Below are 21,273 nucleotides of genomic sequence, written 5' to 3'. Positions count from 1 at the left end.
TTATTGGAAGACGTCATCTATTCAACAACACACGTTAGCGCCAAATTCAAAGACTTAAAAATTGAACAGCTATAACCAAAGATATTTCAACAACCGCAAATGTCAATTAAACCTCGGTATGAAAGAAACCTACAATTTCTGTGGCGTTTTCTAGGAGACCACTAGTTCTAAAAGAGAAGATTTAACTGCACCAATTTTACTATTTTAAACTGAGACTATTGGTAAAGAATATCTAAATTATTGTGCAACCTACGTAGATAAATTACATTCGAAACGTAGCATTTCCGACGATATTCAAGTGTTTCGTTCAAAGACGTTGGTATTCCTGCAGTGACTACGCGTGTTTAGTAAAATGGAAGAAATAGGAATAATACTCACTGACAAGGTAAAATCGTGTGTGAAGTTAATTATGTGCAAGTTTGTCAAATGTTCATTAATTAATAACGAAAATTTTCATTTGTGTCACTCAAGCTAGAAGACACTGCACAAGATGCAAAGCAAACTACTACAGGCGCATTGGGGATCGGTGCTTCAGATGATACGGATTTCGAGGACTTGTACACAAAGTATAAGGTCAGTGCTGAAGATGATCCTCTCTACAGTAAAAGTTTACTAACGTTAGTACTTACAATGGAATAAAAGTTAGAGACCTCGAGGAGGTTCATGCTGAGTAAAGTGCAAGTTACTGAAAAATCTGTGTAAGCGACTGAGACTGCTTCGAAGTTGGATTAGAGACCTGTTGTTATTTGTCAGTCTTAGTGCGTTTACTTGTTAACCAAAGGACACACAAATCCCCTAAATATGATTTTTTTTTTTCAACGCAGAGCTGTTAACTAGCGAAATCACATGACATGTGTATATGTTGTAGACGTCTCGAAACCCAAATATATTAACTGCATAACATGTTGAGTGCAGTTGGAAATAAATCGTCGTCTTAGGTATTCCAGAACGTTATTTCAGTATTCCAGAGATCATCTGTACAATTTATGTGATGGTGTGCTGAGAAATGTTTGCAGTCTACAGCAACGTGATTAATTTGTGTTTTAAAACTGTATGCTGGCCATTTGCAGATTGGTTAATGATATATAGGGCCTATGACCCAAAAAACAATACTACCTTATATACATGGTATTAGTTCTCGGTTAACACTTTGGAGTGAAAGTTTTGTCTAGCTTGCTTGCCTGTCTTCGTTACTGAGTAAAGGATCAAAGAGATTTGGCTCACACAATCCACTTCTTTCTGTGCTGCAGACAGTTTCATGTAAGTTTTTTTTTTTTTTTTTTTTTTTTTTTTTCCCCGTAGCTCATTGCCAAATGCCCCGCACTTTCTCGGTATCTTGGTTGTTGTGGCAGTGATCTGTAATGTAGCCAGAGTACTAGCTTAGGTGGGAAGGTGATAATTTGTTGCAAAGCGGTGAAGCCAACAAATTTGAATGCCAAATAAATGTTGTGGTAACAGATTAACAGGTAGCGTAATCTAAGGTTTACGTTTGTGCTGTATTTAACACACACTTCATCATAAAACTAAAAATGCAAGGTAGGTTCGGAAAATTTATATTAGATAATAGGATTGTCTACAACAAATATTCAGGTATATATTATGTCAAAAAGGCTTCAGAAAGTAAGTTACACATTGTCCGATGCTAAGACCGACCCACAAGAAAGTGGCAGAGTCAGAAGAGAGGACATGGTCAGGTAACAGGTGCAGCACATTTTGTGACTGAAATGGCATATCAAGTTGGAAGCCTCCTGCAAAGTTGAGATACGTGGGACAATAAAATTCTTGTGGGTAAAATGCCTAATTTGGACACAGATTCACTGTTAAGTTCTGGTGCTGTAGGCTATGGATCAGATGTGATGTCATCTCCAGCCATAGTGAAGTGGTGCCAACATTTTGACCAGAGCCACATAGATGTGAGTGATGCTGACCAGGAAGGAAGGCTATTGAGATCAATCTAAGAGGACAATGCACAGGTAACCAAGGAACATGTGGGATGGGGGGCTGGGGGAATTTCCAACAGTAAAGACGTTCACACAGCAATTATCAAATGGCTCCATGACCAAGGAGAGAACATTCCAATCATTGTTTACAGACACTTGGTGACTATGTTGAAAATAGTTTCGTTTCTTTGTGTCACATTGAAGTGCAATGCACTTGGCCTGTAGCAATAATATATGATGTAGTTTTTGAAGTCTACTCATACATCCCCAGTTGAGAGACCTATGAGCCATGGACACCACCCTAAACTGGATGAAGGGTAGTGTGGACTAGCTCAGTCTGATTGGTCATTTGCATTGGTATAGTGTGTTGTCATTGGAAACATAACACACGGTGGAATTCAAAACAGGTAAAGAAAGCCATATATAGCATAATTACTACAAAACACTTTTTGTGAAAGTGTTGCACTCTGAAATAATATTCCACATTACAGTATGTAATTTAAGCTTTGGATTCCTGTAGTGTACTCTAAAGGAGAAGTGTACTTACACATTATTTCACAATATTTTCCAAGAATTAGATATCAGAATAGCAATAGTTTTTATTTTTTGGACATGTCCCAAAATGTTTGACTCTAGTTGTACAATGACATTCTGTTCTTTAATGGCATGTTCTTGGCAACATTTAAAAGCCTACAGAAAGACAGCTAACAGTAGACTGTGACACAGGTACAGTCGTGATGTACCAGAGTGCTGTGAAAGGACATAGCGATTGAGAAGTGTAATTAGTTCTGTCATACTAAGAGATCATAGTTGTGTGCTGTGGACCCATCCAGTCAAAGGCTTTAGATTTCTTACCCTGAGCAAGTAGAATGTTGGTTGTCTGTCTGTCTTGGCTTTCAGATCTGACATTTCTTCTTGAGAGCATTTATAGTACTGGTTCTTAGTGTATGAGTACACGCGCCAACTTGAACACACTCCCAGAACTTGTTAAAATGTGGGGTGTGCCAAGGTCTTTTACAAGTAGCTGACTATTGAGGTACAAATAGTTAATAAACACTAGGCAAAACAATGCATAATTCAAGCAGCAAGGCTAAAGTTTACATGAGCATTCATATTGCCTGTGTAAATCAGAATTTTCATTACTCTTGGAATAGCTGTTGGCTAGACTGCAAGTGACTACGGTTGCTACTTCTGCGTGAACTTAACCATTGAACTTTCTTCCCACCTTGTCAAATTAGCCCATATAAGAACAGGGTACATGCATGTACCAAAATTAGTGATTGTTAGTCCATATATGAGGTGTGATCAAAAAGTAGACGGGTGTTTTTGTTTAAAAAAATTTTGTTTATTCATCAGCATCAACTTTGACCTCTTCAAAGTAATCCCCCTCAGATATAATACTTATGCTAGTGCTTTTTCCAGTTGTGGAAGTGCTTCTGGTATTGACTTATCATTATGGTGTTTACCTCCTTCAGGGATTCTGTTTTTATCTCCTCAATGGTGGGCACTGGTGACAACACTGTTTAGCGCCCGAAAACCTCAAACCACACACACACACACACACACACACACACACAAGCATTGAGGTGTGAGTGGGACTATTATGGTAAAGCATTTTCCATTAGTGGTTTTGTCACAGTTTGGTTGTTTCCTTCAAATTGCTTCACACAAGCAGCACATAACTTTCAGGTAATTCCTTGTTGACGGTGAGAACAACTTTCACATGTGATGAGACTTGTTGAATATTTTTGAGTATTGGCTCTTCGTTGTATACCTGGAAGAATCCTGGAGATACTAAAAGGTATCAGATTGATTATATAATGGTAAGACAGAGATTTAGGAACCAGTTTTTAAATTGTAAGACATTTCTAGGGGCAGATGTGGATTCTGACCACAATCTATTGGTTATGATCTGCAGATTGAAACTGACGAAACTGCAAAAAGGTGGGAATTTAAGGAGATGGGACCTGGATAAACTGAAAGAACGAGAGGTTGTAGAGAGTTTCATGGAGAGCATAAGGGAACAATTGACAGGAATGGGGGAAAGAAATACAGTAGAAGAAGAATGGGTAGCTCTGAGGGATGAAGTAGTGAAGGCAGCAGAGGATCAAGTAGGTAAAGACGAGGGCTAATAGAAATCCTTGTGTAACAGAAGAAATATTGAATTTAATTGATGAAAGGAGAAAATATAAAAATGCAGTAAATGAAGCAGGCAAAAAGGAATACAAACGTCTCAGAAATGAAATCGACAGGAAGTGCAAAATGGCTAAGCAGGGATGGCTAGAGGACAAATGTAAGGATGTAGAGGCTTGTCTCACTAGGGGTAAGATAGATACTGCCTACAGGAAAATTAAAGAGACCTTTGGAGAGAAGAGAACCACTTGTATGAATATCAAGAGCTCAGATGGCAACCCAGTTCTAAGCAAAGAAGGGAAGGCAGAAAGGTGGAAGGAGTATATAGAGGGTTTATACAAGGGCAAAGTACTTGAGGACAATATTATGGAAATGGAAGAGGATGTAGATGAAGACGAAATGGGAGATAAGATACTGCGTGACAAGTTTGACAGAGCACTGAAAGACCTGAGTCGAAACAAGGCCCCGGGAGTAGACAACATTCCATTAGAACTACTGACAGCCTTGGGAGAGCCAGTCATGACAAAACTCTACCATCTGGTGAGCAAGATGTATGAGACAGGCGAAATACCCTCAGACTTCAAGAAGAATATAATAATTCCAATCCCAAAGAAAGCAGGTGTTGACAGGTGTGAAAATTACCAAACTATCAGTTTAATAAGTCACAGCTGCAAAATACTAACGCAAATTCTTTACAGACAAATGGAAAAACTGGTAGAAGCGGACTTCGGGGAAGATCAGTTTGGATTCCGTAGAAATGGCGGAACACGTGAGGCAATACTAACCTTACGACTTATCTTAGAAGAAAGATTAAGAAATGGCAAACCTACGTTTCTAGCATTTGTAGACTTAAAGAAAGCTTTTGACAATGTTAACTGGAATACTCTCTTTCAAATTCTGAAGGTGGCAGGGGTAAAATTCAGGGAGCGAAAGGCTATTTACAAATTGTACAGAAACCAGATGGCAGTTATAAGAGTCGAGGGGCATGAAAGGGAAGCAGTGGTTGGGAAAGGAGTGAGACAGGGTTGTAGCCTCTCCCCGATGTTATTCAATCTGTATATTGAGCAAGCAGTAAAGGAAACAAAAGAAAAATTCGGAGTAGGTATTAAAATTCATGGAGAAGTAAAAACTTTGAGGTTCGCCGATGACATTGTAATTCTGTCAGAGACAGCAAAAGACTTGGAAGAGCAGTTGAACGAAATGGACAGTGTCTTGAAAGGAGGATATAAGATGAACATCAACAAAAGCAAAACAAGGATAATGGAATCTAGTCAAATTAAATCGGGTGATGCTGAGGGAATTAGATTAGGAAATGAGACACTTAAAGTAGTAAAGGAGTTTTGCTATTTAGGGAGTAAAATAACTGATGATGGTCGAAGTAGAGAGGATATAAAATGTAGACTGGCAATGGCAAGCAAATAGTTTCTGAAGAAGAGAAATTTGTTAACACCGAGTATAGATTTAAGTGTCAGGAAGTCGTTTCTGAGAGTATTCGTATGGAGTGTAGCCATGTATGGAAGTGAAACATGGACGATAACTAGTGTGGACAAGTAGAGAATAGAAGCTTTCGAAATGTTGTGCTATAGAAGAATGCTGAAGATAAGGTGGGTAGATCACGTAACTAATGAGGAGGTATTGAATAGGATTGGGGAGAAGAGAAGTTTGTGGCACAACTTGACTAGAAGAAGGGAATTGGTTGGTAGGACATGTTTTGAGGCATCAAGGGATCACAAATTTAGCATTGGAGGGTAAAAATTGTAGAGGGAGACCAAGAGATGAAGACACTAAGCAGATTCAGAAGGATGTGGGTTGCAGTAGGTACTGGGAGATGAAGAGGCTTGCACATGATAGAGTAGCATGGAGAGCTGCATAAAACAAGTCTCAGGACTGAAGACGACAACAACAACAACAACAACAACAACAACAACATTGGCTCTTCAGGCAGTTTCTGTTGCGATGCAGTGGGCCTCGGTTCCAAAGTCATACCCTTGTTTTGTCACCTCTTATAACCTTCTTTAGAAGTTCTGAATTGTTGTTAATTTCATTCAGCGATTCCTGAGCTATTTCAGAACAAACTTCGCTGCTGCACATTTCATGCCCAAAACATCCAGAAAAATTGTTGTCATGAGCCAAAGGACATCATTAGCAATTTCTCTACTAGTGATTCGCCAATTTTCCGGGACCATTTTCTTTTCTACTTCCACATTATCGGCAATTGATGTGCCATGGCATCCAAGGCGGTTGTCCCCTTCAGTGTATATTCAGCTGTCTTCGAAACATTTATACCACTCGTAAACTCTTGTCTTAATCATAGTAGATTCGCTAGGAGACACAGGCAACAATTGGAACACTGTGCTGCAGTTTATTTCATTTTTTAAGCAAAATTTAATGCAAAGCCTTCAATCCATCTTTTTTTTAAAGTAAAAATTTGCCAAGCACTCGAAAATGCGTATAACCTTCTTGACTGTCAACAATAGACTAAATATTAAAAACAGCTGAAAATGAAAATGTACATCAGGAACCTGTACATCAACAAGATAAAAACTATTTTGAATGTGGGATATGTAGAGCCCTGAAAGTAAAAAGTTCCCGTTACTTTTTGATCACACCTTGTATGTTTTCCAAGTTTTTCTTTCGTCCTAGGATTCGAATGAACTTTCCTACATTTCCTTGTATTTGTTTTCTCTTTTACATTTCTCTCCTGGTGTATAAAGAAACTCTTGGTCCAAAGACTATCATCTTAAAACCCGTGGGGGTACGCGAGCGAGCGTGTGTGTGTGTGTGTGTGTGTGTGTGTGTGTGTGTGTGTGTGTGTGTGTGTGTGTGTGTGTGTGTGTGTGCGTCCGCCCCACAGTTTGGTTATCTGGTTCTAAGACTCTTTATATTTATTACTTTACTGTAAAGTTCATATCCAATTATAGTAATCCACTTGTGTGTGAAAATAGCATTACTTGCTCAGCACTATGTTGTGTCCTTTGTTGTTCAACTGAGCTCTTGGTCGTAGTTTGGTGAGGGCCATTCGTTTCAGAGGACCTAAGGCTGTGTAGAAGTTGCTGTGTAGAGGGTTTGGAATGATCCAGGGTATTTTTGTTAAGCTGTTCCGGTCCAGGGTGACATTGGGTGACAAGAGCAGTGTTCCTAATCCTCCTCTGACCTCTACAAACAAACTGTAAAGGAGCCATTTCAGTATAATGCTACAAGGGAGAACAAAAAGTAAGTTACTCAATTAAACATATTAATTTAATTGAACCTCTACAGAGTACATCACCTCCAACAATATTCATCAAGGCTAATGCACTTCTCCACATTTCATGTACTGATTAATGCATTCATCATATTTTTTCCTGTCTGTTCTGTGCCCTTTTAGGACTATTTTGGATTGATGTGAGAAAAATGTGACAAGGAGTCAGGCCAAAAGTGAAATGGGTGTGAATTGCTTTTGTTTTGTTTTTTGACTAAAACAGTCTGACACTCAATGATGCTTGACCAGGTGCATTCTCATAGTGGTGGAGCCAATCCTTTCATCACTAAAATTCAGGCTGCTTTTTTATAACACTGTCACTGATTAACTGTTCTACGTTGGGAACAAGTTCTTGATAGACTATTGCCTTAATGTCTGATGAGTGGTAGGGACAGACAGTGTTTTCACACTCCCAATTGTTTTGCATACTATGATCATATGGTGTAGTCTTCCTTTACCTAAACTTGTGCTTGGTTCCTGAGTCATACGTAAGGTTCCATATTTTCTTGCCTATAAAACTTTGATCAAAAACATGACCATCCACATTCTAACTTCAAAGTGTATGTTGGTAATGCCTATTGGGAGTGGTTATGAGAAGCTGTGATGATGAAACAGCTGATTTGTATAGTCTGTGATGAAATTGTGCTTTTGTTTTGATTGAGAGAGAAATATTACATATTTAACGTAGCAAAATCATTAACATATTAGAGGCTAAGGTGCACTCAGTCAGCTTTCAGAAAAAAGCGAAAAGTAGTTTAACACTGTGTTTATTTTCGGATTTTTGCTGTGCCTGGGTGTTTCTGTAATTGATTTATGTAAGTATTACATAACTGTGGATTGAAGTTAACAGAAAGTAGCCGAAAACGAAACTATCAAGTCCCAGGCAAACATAGACCTCTGGCTACATTACAAATCAGTCCGTAACCTCAACCAATCAATTGGCTGTGCTAACTTGCAATCAGATTGTCACCTTCCAACCTAATGAAGACATTGGACTCTGCTATAGGCCAATGTGTCATAACAGTGTAGATTCTGTCTTTGAGGCAAAATGATTAATCTTATTACAACACAGACAGTGCAGACATGCTCTATATATATCAATAAAAAATCATTTAAGCAGAAAATGAAGAAATGCTCATCCTCTCACCACGGATGGCGCAGTGGCCAACGGCGTTCACTTAACAACCGTGAGCAGCAGTGTTTGCATAGAGTTATCAGCACTAACAGACAAGCACCAGTGCATGAAATAAACACATAAATCAATGTGGAATTTACTGCAAATGTCTCCATTAGGACAGTGTGGAGAAATTTAGCGTTAATGTTAATGGCCTGTGACAGCAGATGACGCATGCAAGTGTCTTTGCTAACAGCACGACATCGCCTGCAACACCTGTCCTGGGCTCATTACCATATCGGTTGGACCCTAGATGACTGGAAAACCGGGCTTGGTGAGCTGAATCCCGATTTCAGTTGGTAAGAGCTGATGGTAGGGTTGGCGAGTGGCACAGGCCCAATAAAGCCTTGGACCCAAGTTGTCAACAAGGCACTGTGCAAGCTGGCAGTGGCTCCATAATGGCGTGGGCTGTGTTTATGTGGAATGGACTGAGTTTTCTGATCCAGCTGAACTGATCATTGACTGGAAGTGGTTATGTTCGGCTATTTGGAGACCGTTTGTGGTCTTTCAGGGGCTTCATGCTCCCAAACAATCATGGAATTTTTATAGATAACAGTGCGCTATGTCAAGAGCCGCAGTTGTTCATGATTGATATGAAGAACATTCTGGACAATTCAAGCAAATAGTCACTCAGGTCACCCAACATGAATCCCAGTGAACATTTATGGAACACAATTGAGAAGTCAGTTCATACACAAAATCCTGAACCAGTAACACTTTCGCAGCTGCGGGCGGCTATAGAGGCAGCATGTCTCAGTATTTCTGCAAGGGACTTCCGATGACATGTTGAGTCCGTGCCACATGGAGTTGCTGCAACATGCTGGACAAAAGGTCCGACACGAGGTATTAGAAGGTATTGCATGGCTTCTGTCACCTCAATGTATGTTTCAGCATAAAAGGTGGGGGGTGTTGATTTTGTGTGTGTGTGTGTGTGTGTGTGTGTGTGAGTGAGATAGAGAGAGAGAGAGAGAGAGAGAGAGAGAGAGAGAGAACAGAAATGTTCATATGCAACAAAACCAGAATGTGGAGGAAAGGTTATCAACAAAATGTGATAAATACATTAGGGGCATGTGGATACATCTAGTTAACAGCTGTTCATTGGCTACCTTCTACCACCCGCCCAAGGGTTCCTCCAACTTTAATGTAGGCACAGTACCCAACATCTGCTCCATACAAAAAACAAACCGCAATGTGTGAATGGCCATTTGTAAAGTTTAGTAAAAACATGGTGCTGACAGAATGATTTCCACTCTGCAGTGGAGTGTGTGCTTATGTGAAACTTCCTGCCAGATTAAAACTGTGTGCCCATCCTGACACTGGAACTAAAGCTGTGAATATAGTGAGTCGTAGCCAGTTTGCTCAGCACTTGCCCACAAAAGGCAAAAGTCCTGTGTTCAAGTCCCTATATGGTGCACAGCTGTAATCTGCCAGGAAGTTTCATGGTTTCAATGAATTTTTCTGTTGTGTGTGCAATTGCATAACACACAAACGGGATTGTGGTAAATTTTGTACTTCATTAAATTCAGTATGACTGAGTGCCCTTGTATGGACTTCACATTACAGCCTGTAATCAGATGCTTATAAGCACATCAGAATGTGATGTTAAATATGACTAAATTATAAAAAGACTTGAAAAAGAGAGATTTTAATGCTTAGGAGGCTAATAGTGGAGTAGAGTGGCAGCATCACAGGAGTCTTGTTGCCTTGATGCTAGTTAGTTCAGTTGCCTCCCTTCCATTTGCACTTCCTTCCTCATTTTTCCTGTGTACTAATCTCTTTACAATTGATGAAGGAATCGTATGAAGTCACAGAGATGATACAGTTTTCTTAATATGACATCCCTTTTTTATGCTATATATATATGTGTGTGTGTGTGTGTGTGTGTGTGTGTGTGTGTGTGTGTGTGTGTGTGTGTGTGTGTGTGGTTTTTTTCCGATAATCAATAAAGTATGACTGTTTTAACTCTACATTATTCACAGAATATTTCTATTGATGAAACTCTGTAGATTCAACTTATCTAAAAATTAAGAAGAAAGAAGTCATTACTCTAATTTTGTAAGATACACATGCTGTGATGTGGCCCAGTCGGTATGGTTGGAAATGAAGAACATACTTTGTATGTCATGATCAGAGTGTAGCAGCTTTTATTGTTGAAAGATGACCAGTTTCAACGGTCTTATGCTCCCATCATCTGACCTAAAGGGGGGGGGGGGGATACGAAATTTCATTTACCTTATGGAACTTGCTATAAAATTGCCGTATTACATTACATGAACTCAAAGCATAAAAGGCACTCCACACAACATAAATTGATGAAAACCCAGTTAATTAAATGCACACTTGTCTCACCACTGGATGGCGTGTGTGGTACAAACTAAATGACCACATCCTGTGATTACAAGTAATGAATGGCGATGCACCAGAAATAAAGGTGTGTTTTTCAAAGTGCTCAATATAACGATTAAGAATGCCGCCTGACTATTCATATAAAATTACTACAGGTTTATGCTCCATACAAAATCTGCAGTAATTACATACTGTCTGCTTATTGATAGCGAGAAAACAGTAATAACCAAAAAATTTAAAAAATAACCTATATCTTTAACAAAGTTATGTGACGTAAAAAGAAAACCTCACTGGTGCAAGCACGAATGAACTGGCCAGATCTCGTGGGGTCCTGAAGAGTATTACGCGGAAAGGAGGGTGGTGGGGGTGTGGGAATTGCACACAAAAACCACATAGGGCCAAACTTACTTCAAAAGTCATTTAATTCAAATACAAGCCTTACTGGATATGAGGTGTCTTATTACAGCACCAGTTGTAGTGTACCCCCCCCCCTTTATTATGTTTTCGCTGTAGATTAAATGATGGCTGCATAAGGCTGGGGCATCTGGTCAGTTTGAAACAATAAAAGTGTCTACACTGCTGTCACAGCATATGAAGTGTGTTCTTCAGTTTCAATTACTTTCATTCTTGCATGACCTAAACAAGTATTCAGGTACTCCCTCTCCTGACCACCGAAGCTAAGTTACAGAGCACCACTGCCACATGTAAAATTGCGTGGTGTGGGACTATTGTTGTCATTGTCACATATGCTTCTAATTTTGCAGAAGCTTCAGAGGCAACTGGAATTCTTAGCTGTGCAGGAAGAATACATAAAAGACGAGCAGCGCAACTTGAAAAAGGAGTACCTGCATGCGCAGGAGGAAGTTAAGCGGATACAGAGTGTTCCCCTGGTTATTGGGCAGTTTCTCGAGGCTGTTGACCAGAATACTGGAATAGTTGGCAGCACTACAGGTATACTTAGTCTTTTTGCCGTCTCATTAATGGCCAGTTGTATGTGTGAGCACCTGAGCATGAATACAACATTTCTCCAGTTTCTTTGTGACTATTTTGAGAAACATCAAAATGCCTTACTTTAAGGAACAGTAATGCTGGAAAGTTTGCACCAGTATTTTTCAACAAGTAAGCTTTGTCTTGTTTGTTTCAGTCTGTCAGGAGTATGGGGCATACATTTGACAAACTGTAGTTATTCCCAATATCTCTACACCATCTCATTCTTCCTATTTTACTGTCTCAAAGATCCACATATTATTCGTAATGCCAACCCACGTATAACTTTGCCACTGTTTCGTGTAATTCGATGTCTCTTACATTGCTGCATGTAGATTTTGTCACAAATACCAATTACTTACCAATCCTCTTGGACTTTTTTACCCAGTTAAAAGTAATTAATGCCATTGCACTTGATTTCTCCCTGGTCCTCATTTTCACTTGTAGCCTTCTTCCTGTTGTGCTCGAAATTGATTCTGCATACCTGTGCAGATCCTGCCGTGACCTATCTACCCAAATCTCACAAATCTCCCACCACCCCCCTCCCCTACCCTACTCTAACCACCACCTGTTAATCTCAGAAAATACTTCCTTTTTTCCCCTGTATTGGACTCATGGAAACTCTTGCCTGTGTGAAGATCACCACATACATAATGCAACATTTCGAAGGTTGCTAACTAATCTTACAATCTGACATTACTCAATTGTTAATGTAGATTTTTCCCGGCATATATTGCTAATGAAATCTTCTCAGCTTCCCTCCAGATGGCTGTGCCAAATTCCACAACATTTTGACAGTCATTATCATCATCTTACGATGAAGTCAAAAGATGATGACAATGACACTCATCAAAATATCATAATGCCCTCAAGAGCTCGGCAACCATTTGCTGAGTACGGGCTTGGCGGCCCCGTGATTCCTGAGCTGGGGGCTAATAAGCTGTTACCGTAAGCTCTGGGCGTGCTTCAACAACCACCGTATGGCATGGCTATGGAATGTTGTGTGTCTCAGGGAATGGGGGATTTTGGCTTGACAGCCCGGAATGGTTCCCACTTGTTGAGATTAACAGGGCAAAGCAGGTGGAACTACTTACAAAGACCAAAAAATTGGGTGAATGTGATGTAACTGTTGAACTGCATAACTCCCTTAGCTCTAGCAAGTGTGTGGCCACATGCCATGACACTATGGATATCGACATAGCCAAACTTCAACAAGAAGGGGGATTGCAGAGGAGAGTGGATGTAGAGCAAAGGACGTGTAGAAATAATGGAGAAATTGAGAAGACCACCACGTTCATTGTGACCTTTAATTCTCCAACGTTGTCTGACCTCATCATGGCAGGTTTCATCAGACTTAGGGTTAGGCCTTCCATACCTAACCCAATGCAGTGCTACAAATGCCAGCATTTTTGTCACATGACGCCGAGTTTCAGGGGTGAAGTGACCTGTGGGAAATGTGGAAAGGCAGCCCATGAAGCTGGGATTGACTGTCCATCTCCAGAAGTCTGCATTAACTGCTCTGGGAGCCATCCAGTCTGGAGCAGAGACTGCCCTGTTTTTGCACATGAACAAAAACTTCAGGAAGTAAAAGTCAACAAGCGGATCCCCTATGCTGAAGTAAAAAATGAATATAAGGCGACGAAACCTTCCGTGTTTACCACTTCTTATGCTTCCATGGTTCAGAAACCTGTTCCTAAGATTGACGGCTCAATGCAGATGACGTCCAGTGTACAACCATCCACCAGCAGACCCTATACTTGCATGTGGACATGCCAAGGCAAAATGAGTAAGAATAAAGCAATCCAAGCAGCCACCACAGAAAAGACCAGCAGCAGTTCCATAATGAGTGTCAAGAAGACAGAAGACAAGCAGAGTGCCTCTAAATGCCCCCTTTCCTCCTCATCTTCGAAGAGTCAGGCTGCAGGGAAAGGTTCATGATGTTCGGATCAAAAGCTGTCCTGAGCACTGTCAGGCATCATTTTTCACATCTGACTGATGAGGAGGACATCATGGAGTTAGATGCCTTGGATCCAAGCAGGCCCCTCCACTCACCCTCGCTCTAAAAGTGCTTCACCTCCACAGTGCAAAGATAGGGGTAAATTAAAACCACATTGATTTAATGGTTACCATTCTACAGTGAAACTTGCAGGTGTTCAGGATGCATGTGAACGAACTCGGTCTCTTATCTCAGGGTAGACCACTGTGTCTCCCTCTCATCTCAAGGTAGATGTCTGTGTCTCCAGGAGAATCGTTTTCAACAATTGTACACCCCTGAGCTATGAAGCTATGTACTCCACAAAAAGGACGACCTGAGTGGGGAGAGAGCTAGAGGTGGCATAGGTATTTTCGTCAGTACCGGCTACCATTCCTTGCCTCTCATTTACGACAACTTGACAAGCAATTGCTATATCAGTGCATGTGCCCTTTACTTGCCTCCACATGATGCACATGATGAATAGACCCTAATCAACCTTATTACACAGCTCCCCTGCCCCTTCATCCTCTGTGGTGATTTTAATGCACACAATGTGCTTTGGGGTTCTGCAACTACCTTCCCCTGGGGATAGAGCAATTGAGAAGCTTCTCATGTCATCATGCGCATACTTGCTAAATGTGGGAGAGAGCACTCACTTCTGCACAGCAACTAGGTCGTTCTCTGCCATTGATCTCTTGCTTTGCTCTCTAGCTGTTACTAACACTGCTCAGTGGGATGGGGCCTATGACTTGCACCGAAGTGATCACTTCCCTATCTGGATTCACGTGCCAGATGGGGTGGAAGCCGAAACGAAACCGCCACAATGGGTGCTGAGTGCACTCCTCCTCTCCTTTTTTGTTCCTTTTCCCCCCCGCCTCCCTACCCCACAACTTCCTGATGCTGTACCTGTCGCCAGTCTGCCCTGCACACTCCACCAGGCAGCGTTCGTCTTTCCCCCACATGTACGCTATTATCCCTTCACCTTCCCTTTCGCACCATCTCCAGATTGATGCTTGCATCCCATGCATTCCAGCCTGAGATCATGGATTTGGCTTTTATGTGTGTGTGCGTGTGCGCGTGTGCGTCTTTACTGATGGTGCAATGGCTGTGTGAGTTTCTTTTAATCATGCGTGTCTGCAACTTGACATGTTTTCTTTACAGTAAGTAGCAATCTGTCTTTTCCTGCATCGTTGCTGAGACGCAGTGTTGAATGCACCAGAAATTCAGTGCCCCTTTTCGTGCCTCTTATTGGTTATGTGAAAGTGTCATACAATTGACTGTGCAAAACTAGCAGAACTGATGCCTTACCAACCTATGAGCAGTAGAAAGAAAACACCTTGACTGGCATCAGTCATGATATGTTAAAAATAAAATTTTCACATGGAGGCCCTGCAAAAAAAAAGAGGTTGTCTTACACTTGGATGAACTCAGTAATAGGTCACAAACACTGAAATAAACTGTGTGTGGTTGATAATTAGCATCCTTACGAGGCCATATAGGGAGACACAAGGAATCTTTGGTTGTAAATAGTTTCTTTCTATTCTGATTTTTTAAGGCTTTCATATGGCTACTGATAATTCCAGCTGTACTGTAAATTATATTTTTAGTTGATGCATTGATGCTAATATGGAGCTGGAAATTAAAATATCTCACTATTAATTTCTTTCATTCATTAAAACAATACTCATGATTGATATCCTTTTCATTTCTCAAGCTTTTTGTATCTCAAAATGAAATTGATGTTTTGTTTCTGGGTAGGTTCAAACTACTATGTCCGAATACTGTCGACAATTGACCGGGAACTTCTGAAACCTTCAGCAAGTGTTGCCCTCCACAAACACAGCAATGCACTGGTTGATGTTCTCCCACCTGAGGCTGACTCATCCATATCAATGCTCCAGGCAGGTAAGTCAGTATTTTTGTGACATCTATTACAGAATGTAAATATATAACGTATTGTTGTGCAATCTTGTTGACTTTGTGGTCACTCGGTTTCCTGAGTAAGTCCTTTCTAAGTGAAGTGGTGTAGAATGATTTAGATAATGCGGTAGTCTAGCTAGCTCCTTTTGAAGTGAGTAAATACTTTCAAACTGATTAGCAGATAGTTTACTGAGAATATTATTGTATTTCAGAAATATCATTTGTAGGCTATGTTGTGCTGTAATGACACTCATTAAATTATAGATACCAGTTTCCAGGCACTTCATAATTCATCTTATCTAATCATCTTGTGATACTAATTTTTGTTACAGATGAGAAGCCAGATGTAACATACTCTGACATAGGAGGTATGGACATGCAGAAGCAGGAAATTAGAGAGGCTGTGGAACTGCCCTTGACACACTTTGAACTCTACAAGCAGATTGGTATTGACCCACCCCGTGGTGTACTGATGTATGGGCCACCAGGCTGTGGAAAGACCATGCTAGCAAAAGCTGTTGCTCATCATACTACTGGTACAAAGCTCTTACTTTTAGTAGTTCTGAGAAATGGAGTATTTCAGTTTTTTCAGTTTTCATTTAATCTATGTCTCCTTTTGGTTAATCAGTAAATGAAAACTGTCAAGTCTTTTTGGGAATAATTTATTTATTGCTAATTAGCAACTACAACTGTTCTTGTAGTTAAAGTGCACACTGACCCACACAACACCCTTACACTTCCACCAGTAGCTTTAAAAATGTGAAACCTTGTGCGTTACTTTCTAAGGAGTTGAAAAAATTAAAATGAGTGTTATTGGAGTATGGCAAACATGAGTCATCAAAAAGCTTCCTTTATAATAATTTTTATTTAAATTTGCTCCACATTCTACATGTAATTGGTTAGTGGCAACTTAAAATTAAACTCTGGTGACATTTTATCTAAGATTAAAAGCTACTTCATTTATACCACAATGTTTCCGTTGCTGTCAGAAAACACTTATAGAATGTCACTTATTTTAGCAGAAGTGGGACTTCAGTAATTTCTCTTTTATCCACATTCACAAACAGGGTGTGTTTTTATTTTTTGTTCTATATATATATATAAACAAGATAGTTACCAGAGGCCTTTAAAAATGCTGGTGCATAAAAGATTACTTATAAGGGAAAGTTGGCAACAGCTATGCTTACGAGAGTAGTGTTGCCCTCCTCCCACACTAATCCTTTTCATGCCATACATTATTTCAAAGATTTTAAATTTAAACCACCTTGAATTTTTTAATAAAAATTTATAATTCTTATCAAATGTGCTACGAAGTTTCAACTATGAAGTACAAAAACATAGTCCGTGATTTGTTTGTAGCTTATATTTTTCCAGCTATTTTATTATCTGAAGGATACATTATTTTAAAAATGCAGTTGGTGGGGGGGGGGGGGGGGGGGGGCTAATTGGATGAGTGTCTTTGTGTGTTGGGAGATGTAGAATTTTAACTATGCTTCTCACTGACACACTTCAAATGTGTGTAAACTTTAATATTTGAAAGCTGTGTACTGTGTTCAACAAAAGTAACAAATGATTATTAGTTTCAGTATGAGTTCCCATTTATCCAATTTTTTTCTGGACAGTCGTGATTTTTTAACTCTTCAAGAGTAAAAATTTGTAATTAATTATAAGTGACACCAGTTTCAGATCTGGAGAAACAACTTTCGTTGTAAAAAGTTACTATATCACACAGCAATGCACAAGCAGTAGCCTGCTCCACTGATTGGTATGGAACACACAATGAAAAGTGTGAAAGAAGCACAGTTTTTCCAGTGATGATAGGTTCTTCCAGCCGCACAGAATTCTAGCCAGTTCCTTTTGTGGTTACTGTTTACCATCTAGATAAAGGCACTAAATGTTGCAGTTGGTCATGTACCATATTGAAAGGGCAGAGCTTCTGACACTGCATGTCATAGAGGTGTTGGAAAAGTTTGATTTTACCAAAAATGTTGCAGCAATTTTCGCTAACAACGAAAGCACCTATTATGGGAGAAACAAGGAAAAACAAAAGTGGTTTTTTATTGTAAGTTGCAAGAAAATAGTGCAAATGACATAGTAAGAGTATGTGTACAGTGCTGTAGACACTACTTACACATTTGACATAAAAATTTTCTGGGTATGATACTGTGTCATATTGTATAAAACTACTGCTGGAGGAAAAAACCAACATTTCGGCCACAGTTGCAGCAGCCTCCTTCTGGGTCTACCGGTGCATTCTAGCTATGCAGTGTTCCTTATATTTTGTTATTACTGTTCACTGTACGTGCCATTACGTCATAATTTTAAAAAGATAGTTCATTTCATTGGTCACTTTAGGAGGAAGGAGAGGGAAATTTAATAGGTAATTGTGGTGGAGGGAGAGTGTAACCTCTGTTGTCTGTTGGCTCTTGTGCCACGACTGGTGGTCACTGTCGAATGAGAAGGTGGCTGCTGTTTACCGAATGCCGGACATCGTCTGCGCGGCAGCAGTTACTCGCCAGTAGTGAAAATAAATTATTGTGCCTTTATAAAGAATGATTCTGTATTTCTGCACATTATTTTGAAAATGTTGTGAACTTGTTGAAAATAACTATAGTTTGAAATTTAAAAAAAAAGCAGTGGCAGGAATGTTAGTAGAGTTTCCAGATTGGAAGTTTTTCTTACACCGTCTCTCATTTGCTGCAAGTAAGTGGTTCCTTCTCTTTTTCTTATTACATATATAATCATACTTATTGTATATTTTTCATCCATTATTCTTTTCTCGATTTGCTCGTTCTCTAACCACTGTAATGGGTTGTGTGAACTGAATTTAAATCTTTCTTAATTAACGTGCAATGGTCTCTTTCAGGTTTGTAAACTTTCCACCAATTGAGTTGATATTTTCCAAAGATCTCAAATTATTCACTATAATTGATCACTTAATATGGTCATCCTTATTACTTCTAATGAGACAGACAGAGGGAATTCACTTTTATGAACAAAACATGTGTAGTACAAAAAAATATATACTTAGCTGTTTGTACCATCCAGTGGCAAGAATAAAATTCATCCCTGTTTTGTAACAAGATGCATAGAGAAGAAATTTGGTGATAATCTCCATGATATTGGCATAGTTGCTTCTGTTATTTAACCTTCTCTTTTGTCGAGTTCTGTGTAATCTGTCCATGTCGGCTTATTCGTGACACTGTTGCCACATTTCACTTACGCTTGTATTGTTATTCTGTGAACAAATCTTTTCAATCGCATGTGAAAAACATAAAAGCAGTTACAAACACAAATTAATTTTATCTAGGTGTTAAAAATTGATGTTTATTAATTTAGTGTAATAACTACTTTCACTACATTTCAGCGGCATTCATCCGGGTAGTCGGCTCAGAATTTGTCCAGAAATATTTAGGGGAAGGCCCACGAATGGTGAGAGATGTATTTAGACTTGCCAAGGAAAATTCTCCTGCCATCATCTTCATCGATGAGATTGATGCCATTGCAACGAAGCGATTTGATGCGCAGACTGGTGCAGACCGAGAAGTGCAGAGAATTTTGTTAGAATTGCTCAACCAAATGGATGGCTTCGATCAGACTACAAATGTTAAGGTTAGTGCTGACTCCACATATTGATTTTTGGTATTTAATGTGTTGGCCCACAGCCACATTTCTTCATCACTGATTTGGTCTATGATTAAGAGACTTTATTGATTCTAGCAGAATGTAAATGATAATTAGGAACAAGATTAAATCATTTCTGTGCTTGTCCATTTCCTGTCATTTTAAAATCCTTTGCTGACTTGTCAGGACAATGTTTGATCTTATTAATCAGTAACTCAAGGCAGAGATCTCATGATAGGTTTAAATATACGGTGGCGACTCTGATATATTAAAATAGAGATAAGAAAGTGTTTCTGATTACAGACTCATTTGATTGCCCCCTGTCTAAATACAAAATATGAAAGAGTGGTATATTCAATCAATGGAAACTCTAGGTTGGAATATCAACAATGTAGGAAAAGGTAGAGTGATACTTACCATAAAGGTGACGTTAAGTTGCAGACAGGCAGAATTAACACAGTTACACACAAGCTTTTGGCCACAGCGTTCGTCAGAAAAAGATAGAAAAATGCACACCTCATGCACATGACTGCCAACTCTTGGCAGCTCAGACCTCCAGTTGAAGCCTGAGGTGCCAGAATTTTGCAACAGTGGAATTTCAAAGCTTGTTCGCCTCTATGATAAAGTGCCTAAATTTTTGTTGAGACTGTTTGAAAGCGGTATTTGTCACTTTCAAATGAATAAATTATTTTGTTCCCTGTACCTTTTTTTAAAAATAATATCCATGCATTATCTACTGTCTGGATAGCCATGGTGCTTATGAAAGTCTAGGTGGACACTCCAATTTTAGCAATTATAACAGCCAAATTTATAAAGAAAACCTTCGTGGTTCCAGGAGGCAACTACGTGAAAACAACAATGATCTACAGAAAATACGCATTTGTCAGAGGATAGAGCATCTGTCAAAGTTTTTAATTTGCATTATGCATGCTAAATTCGGGTACCATTTAAGACATGACAAACATCAGTGCAATATTCAAACTCAAACACTTCGTCATCGAACACAGTAGTTATCCTTCCTTGTAACTTGTCCATATTAAGTGACATCGGAGGCAGGGACACACAGTCTTTGATGTAACCCCATAAGATGAAGTCGTGTATAGTAGAACCTCAATTATACGACCTTCGATTAACTGATTCCTCAGATTATCCGACTGTGTGTCTGACCATCTGTCTGTGCTCAATGTCAAACAGCGTGCCAGCACTATTGATCAATTGTACTCCTGTCACGGTTTACAAGCACGTGAAGGTTGGCTCCATCAGTGGACGAATTGTCATGGCTTGAGGCAAGTTGCTATTTCAGGTGAAAAACTTTCTGCTGCTGATGATTCAGGTAGGGAGTTTGTTGAAAAAAAAAAATTAAGTGGTAGCTGATCAGTTATACAACATTGATAGATTTGATAAGCTATAAAATGCTCCCTTAAAAAACTCTCGCCTCTAAGAATAATAAAACAGCTACAGGCATGACAATAACAAAGAATAGCCTGACCATTGCAATGTGCACAATGCAGGTGGTGGCCATAAATTGATGTTTGTAATTGGCTATCTCAGAAACCAAGAGAATTAAAAAACAAAAATAGATTAAACAGAAGAGGGTTGTAATCTTTTTGAAGCAGTGAAAATCCTCAATTTGAAATATTCAATTTACACAGCTGCTCAAGCTTGGGAAGAACTTATGAAAACCACTCTACACTCCACAATCATGAAAGGAGATTTGTTCTAGCCTAAACCAAGAACCAGAACTTACAGAAACTAACAAGCCAGGTGGTACAGATTTAGTCACTGATTTGGAAACTCTTCAGAATGATATCCAGCCTGCTGATGTGGAGGAATGGCTGGCAGAAGGTGACATTACTGCTGTTACCAATGAAGAACTTGAAGATCATCAGATCATTGATCTTGTTCTTCAACAGGATAGTGTTAAGCAAGAAGA

At 39.5% G+C, this 21,273-nt stretch overlaps 1 protein-coding gene across 1 annotated transcript in view; it reads left to right on the top strand.

Moving 5' to 3' along the window:
* The first annotated feature begins 233 nt into the window (after positions 1-233).
* Positions 234-21,273, top strand: part of LOC126210154 (26S proteasome regulatory subunit 6B) — a 38,677-nt gene continuing 17,637 nt past the window's right edge. The window contains exons 1-6 of the mRNA XM_049939305.1: positions 234-385; positions 472-573; positions 11,599-11,785; positions 15,555-15,701; positions 16,049-16,252; positions 19,084-19,328. Coding sequence (XP_049795262.1) covers positions 353-385; positions 472-573; positions 11,599-11,785; positions 15,555-15,701; positions 16,049-16,252; positions 19,084-19,328 — 918 coding nt within the window. The 5' untranslated portion in view covers positions 234-352. The remainder of the gene's footprint in view (positions 386-471; positions 574-11,598; positions 11,786-15,554; positions 15,702-16,048; positions 16,253-19,083; positions 19,329-21,273) is intronic.

Source organism: Schistocerca nitens, chromosome 10 (assembly GCF_023898315.1).
Source record: "Schistocerca nitens isolate TAMUIC-IGC-003100 chromosome 10, iqSchNite1.1, whole genome shotgun sequence".
NCBI classification, from domain to species: domain Eukaryota; kingdom Metazoa; phylum Arthropoda; class Insecta; order Orthoptera; family Acrididae; genus Schistocerca; species Schistocerca nitens.
The sequence above is the reverse complement of the archived record's forward strand: the minus strand, read 5'-3'. Positions and strand labels throughout refer to the sequence as shown.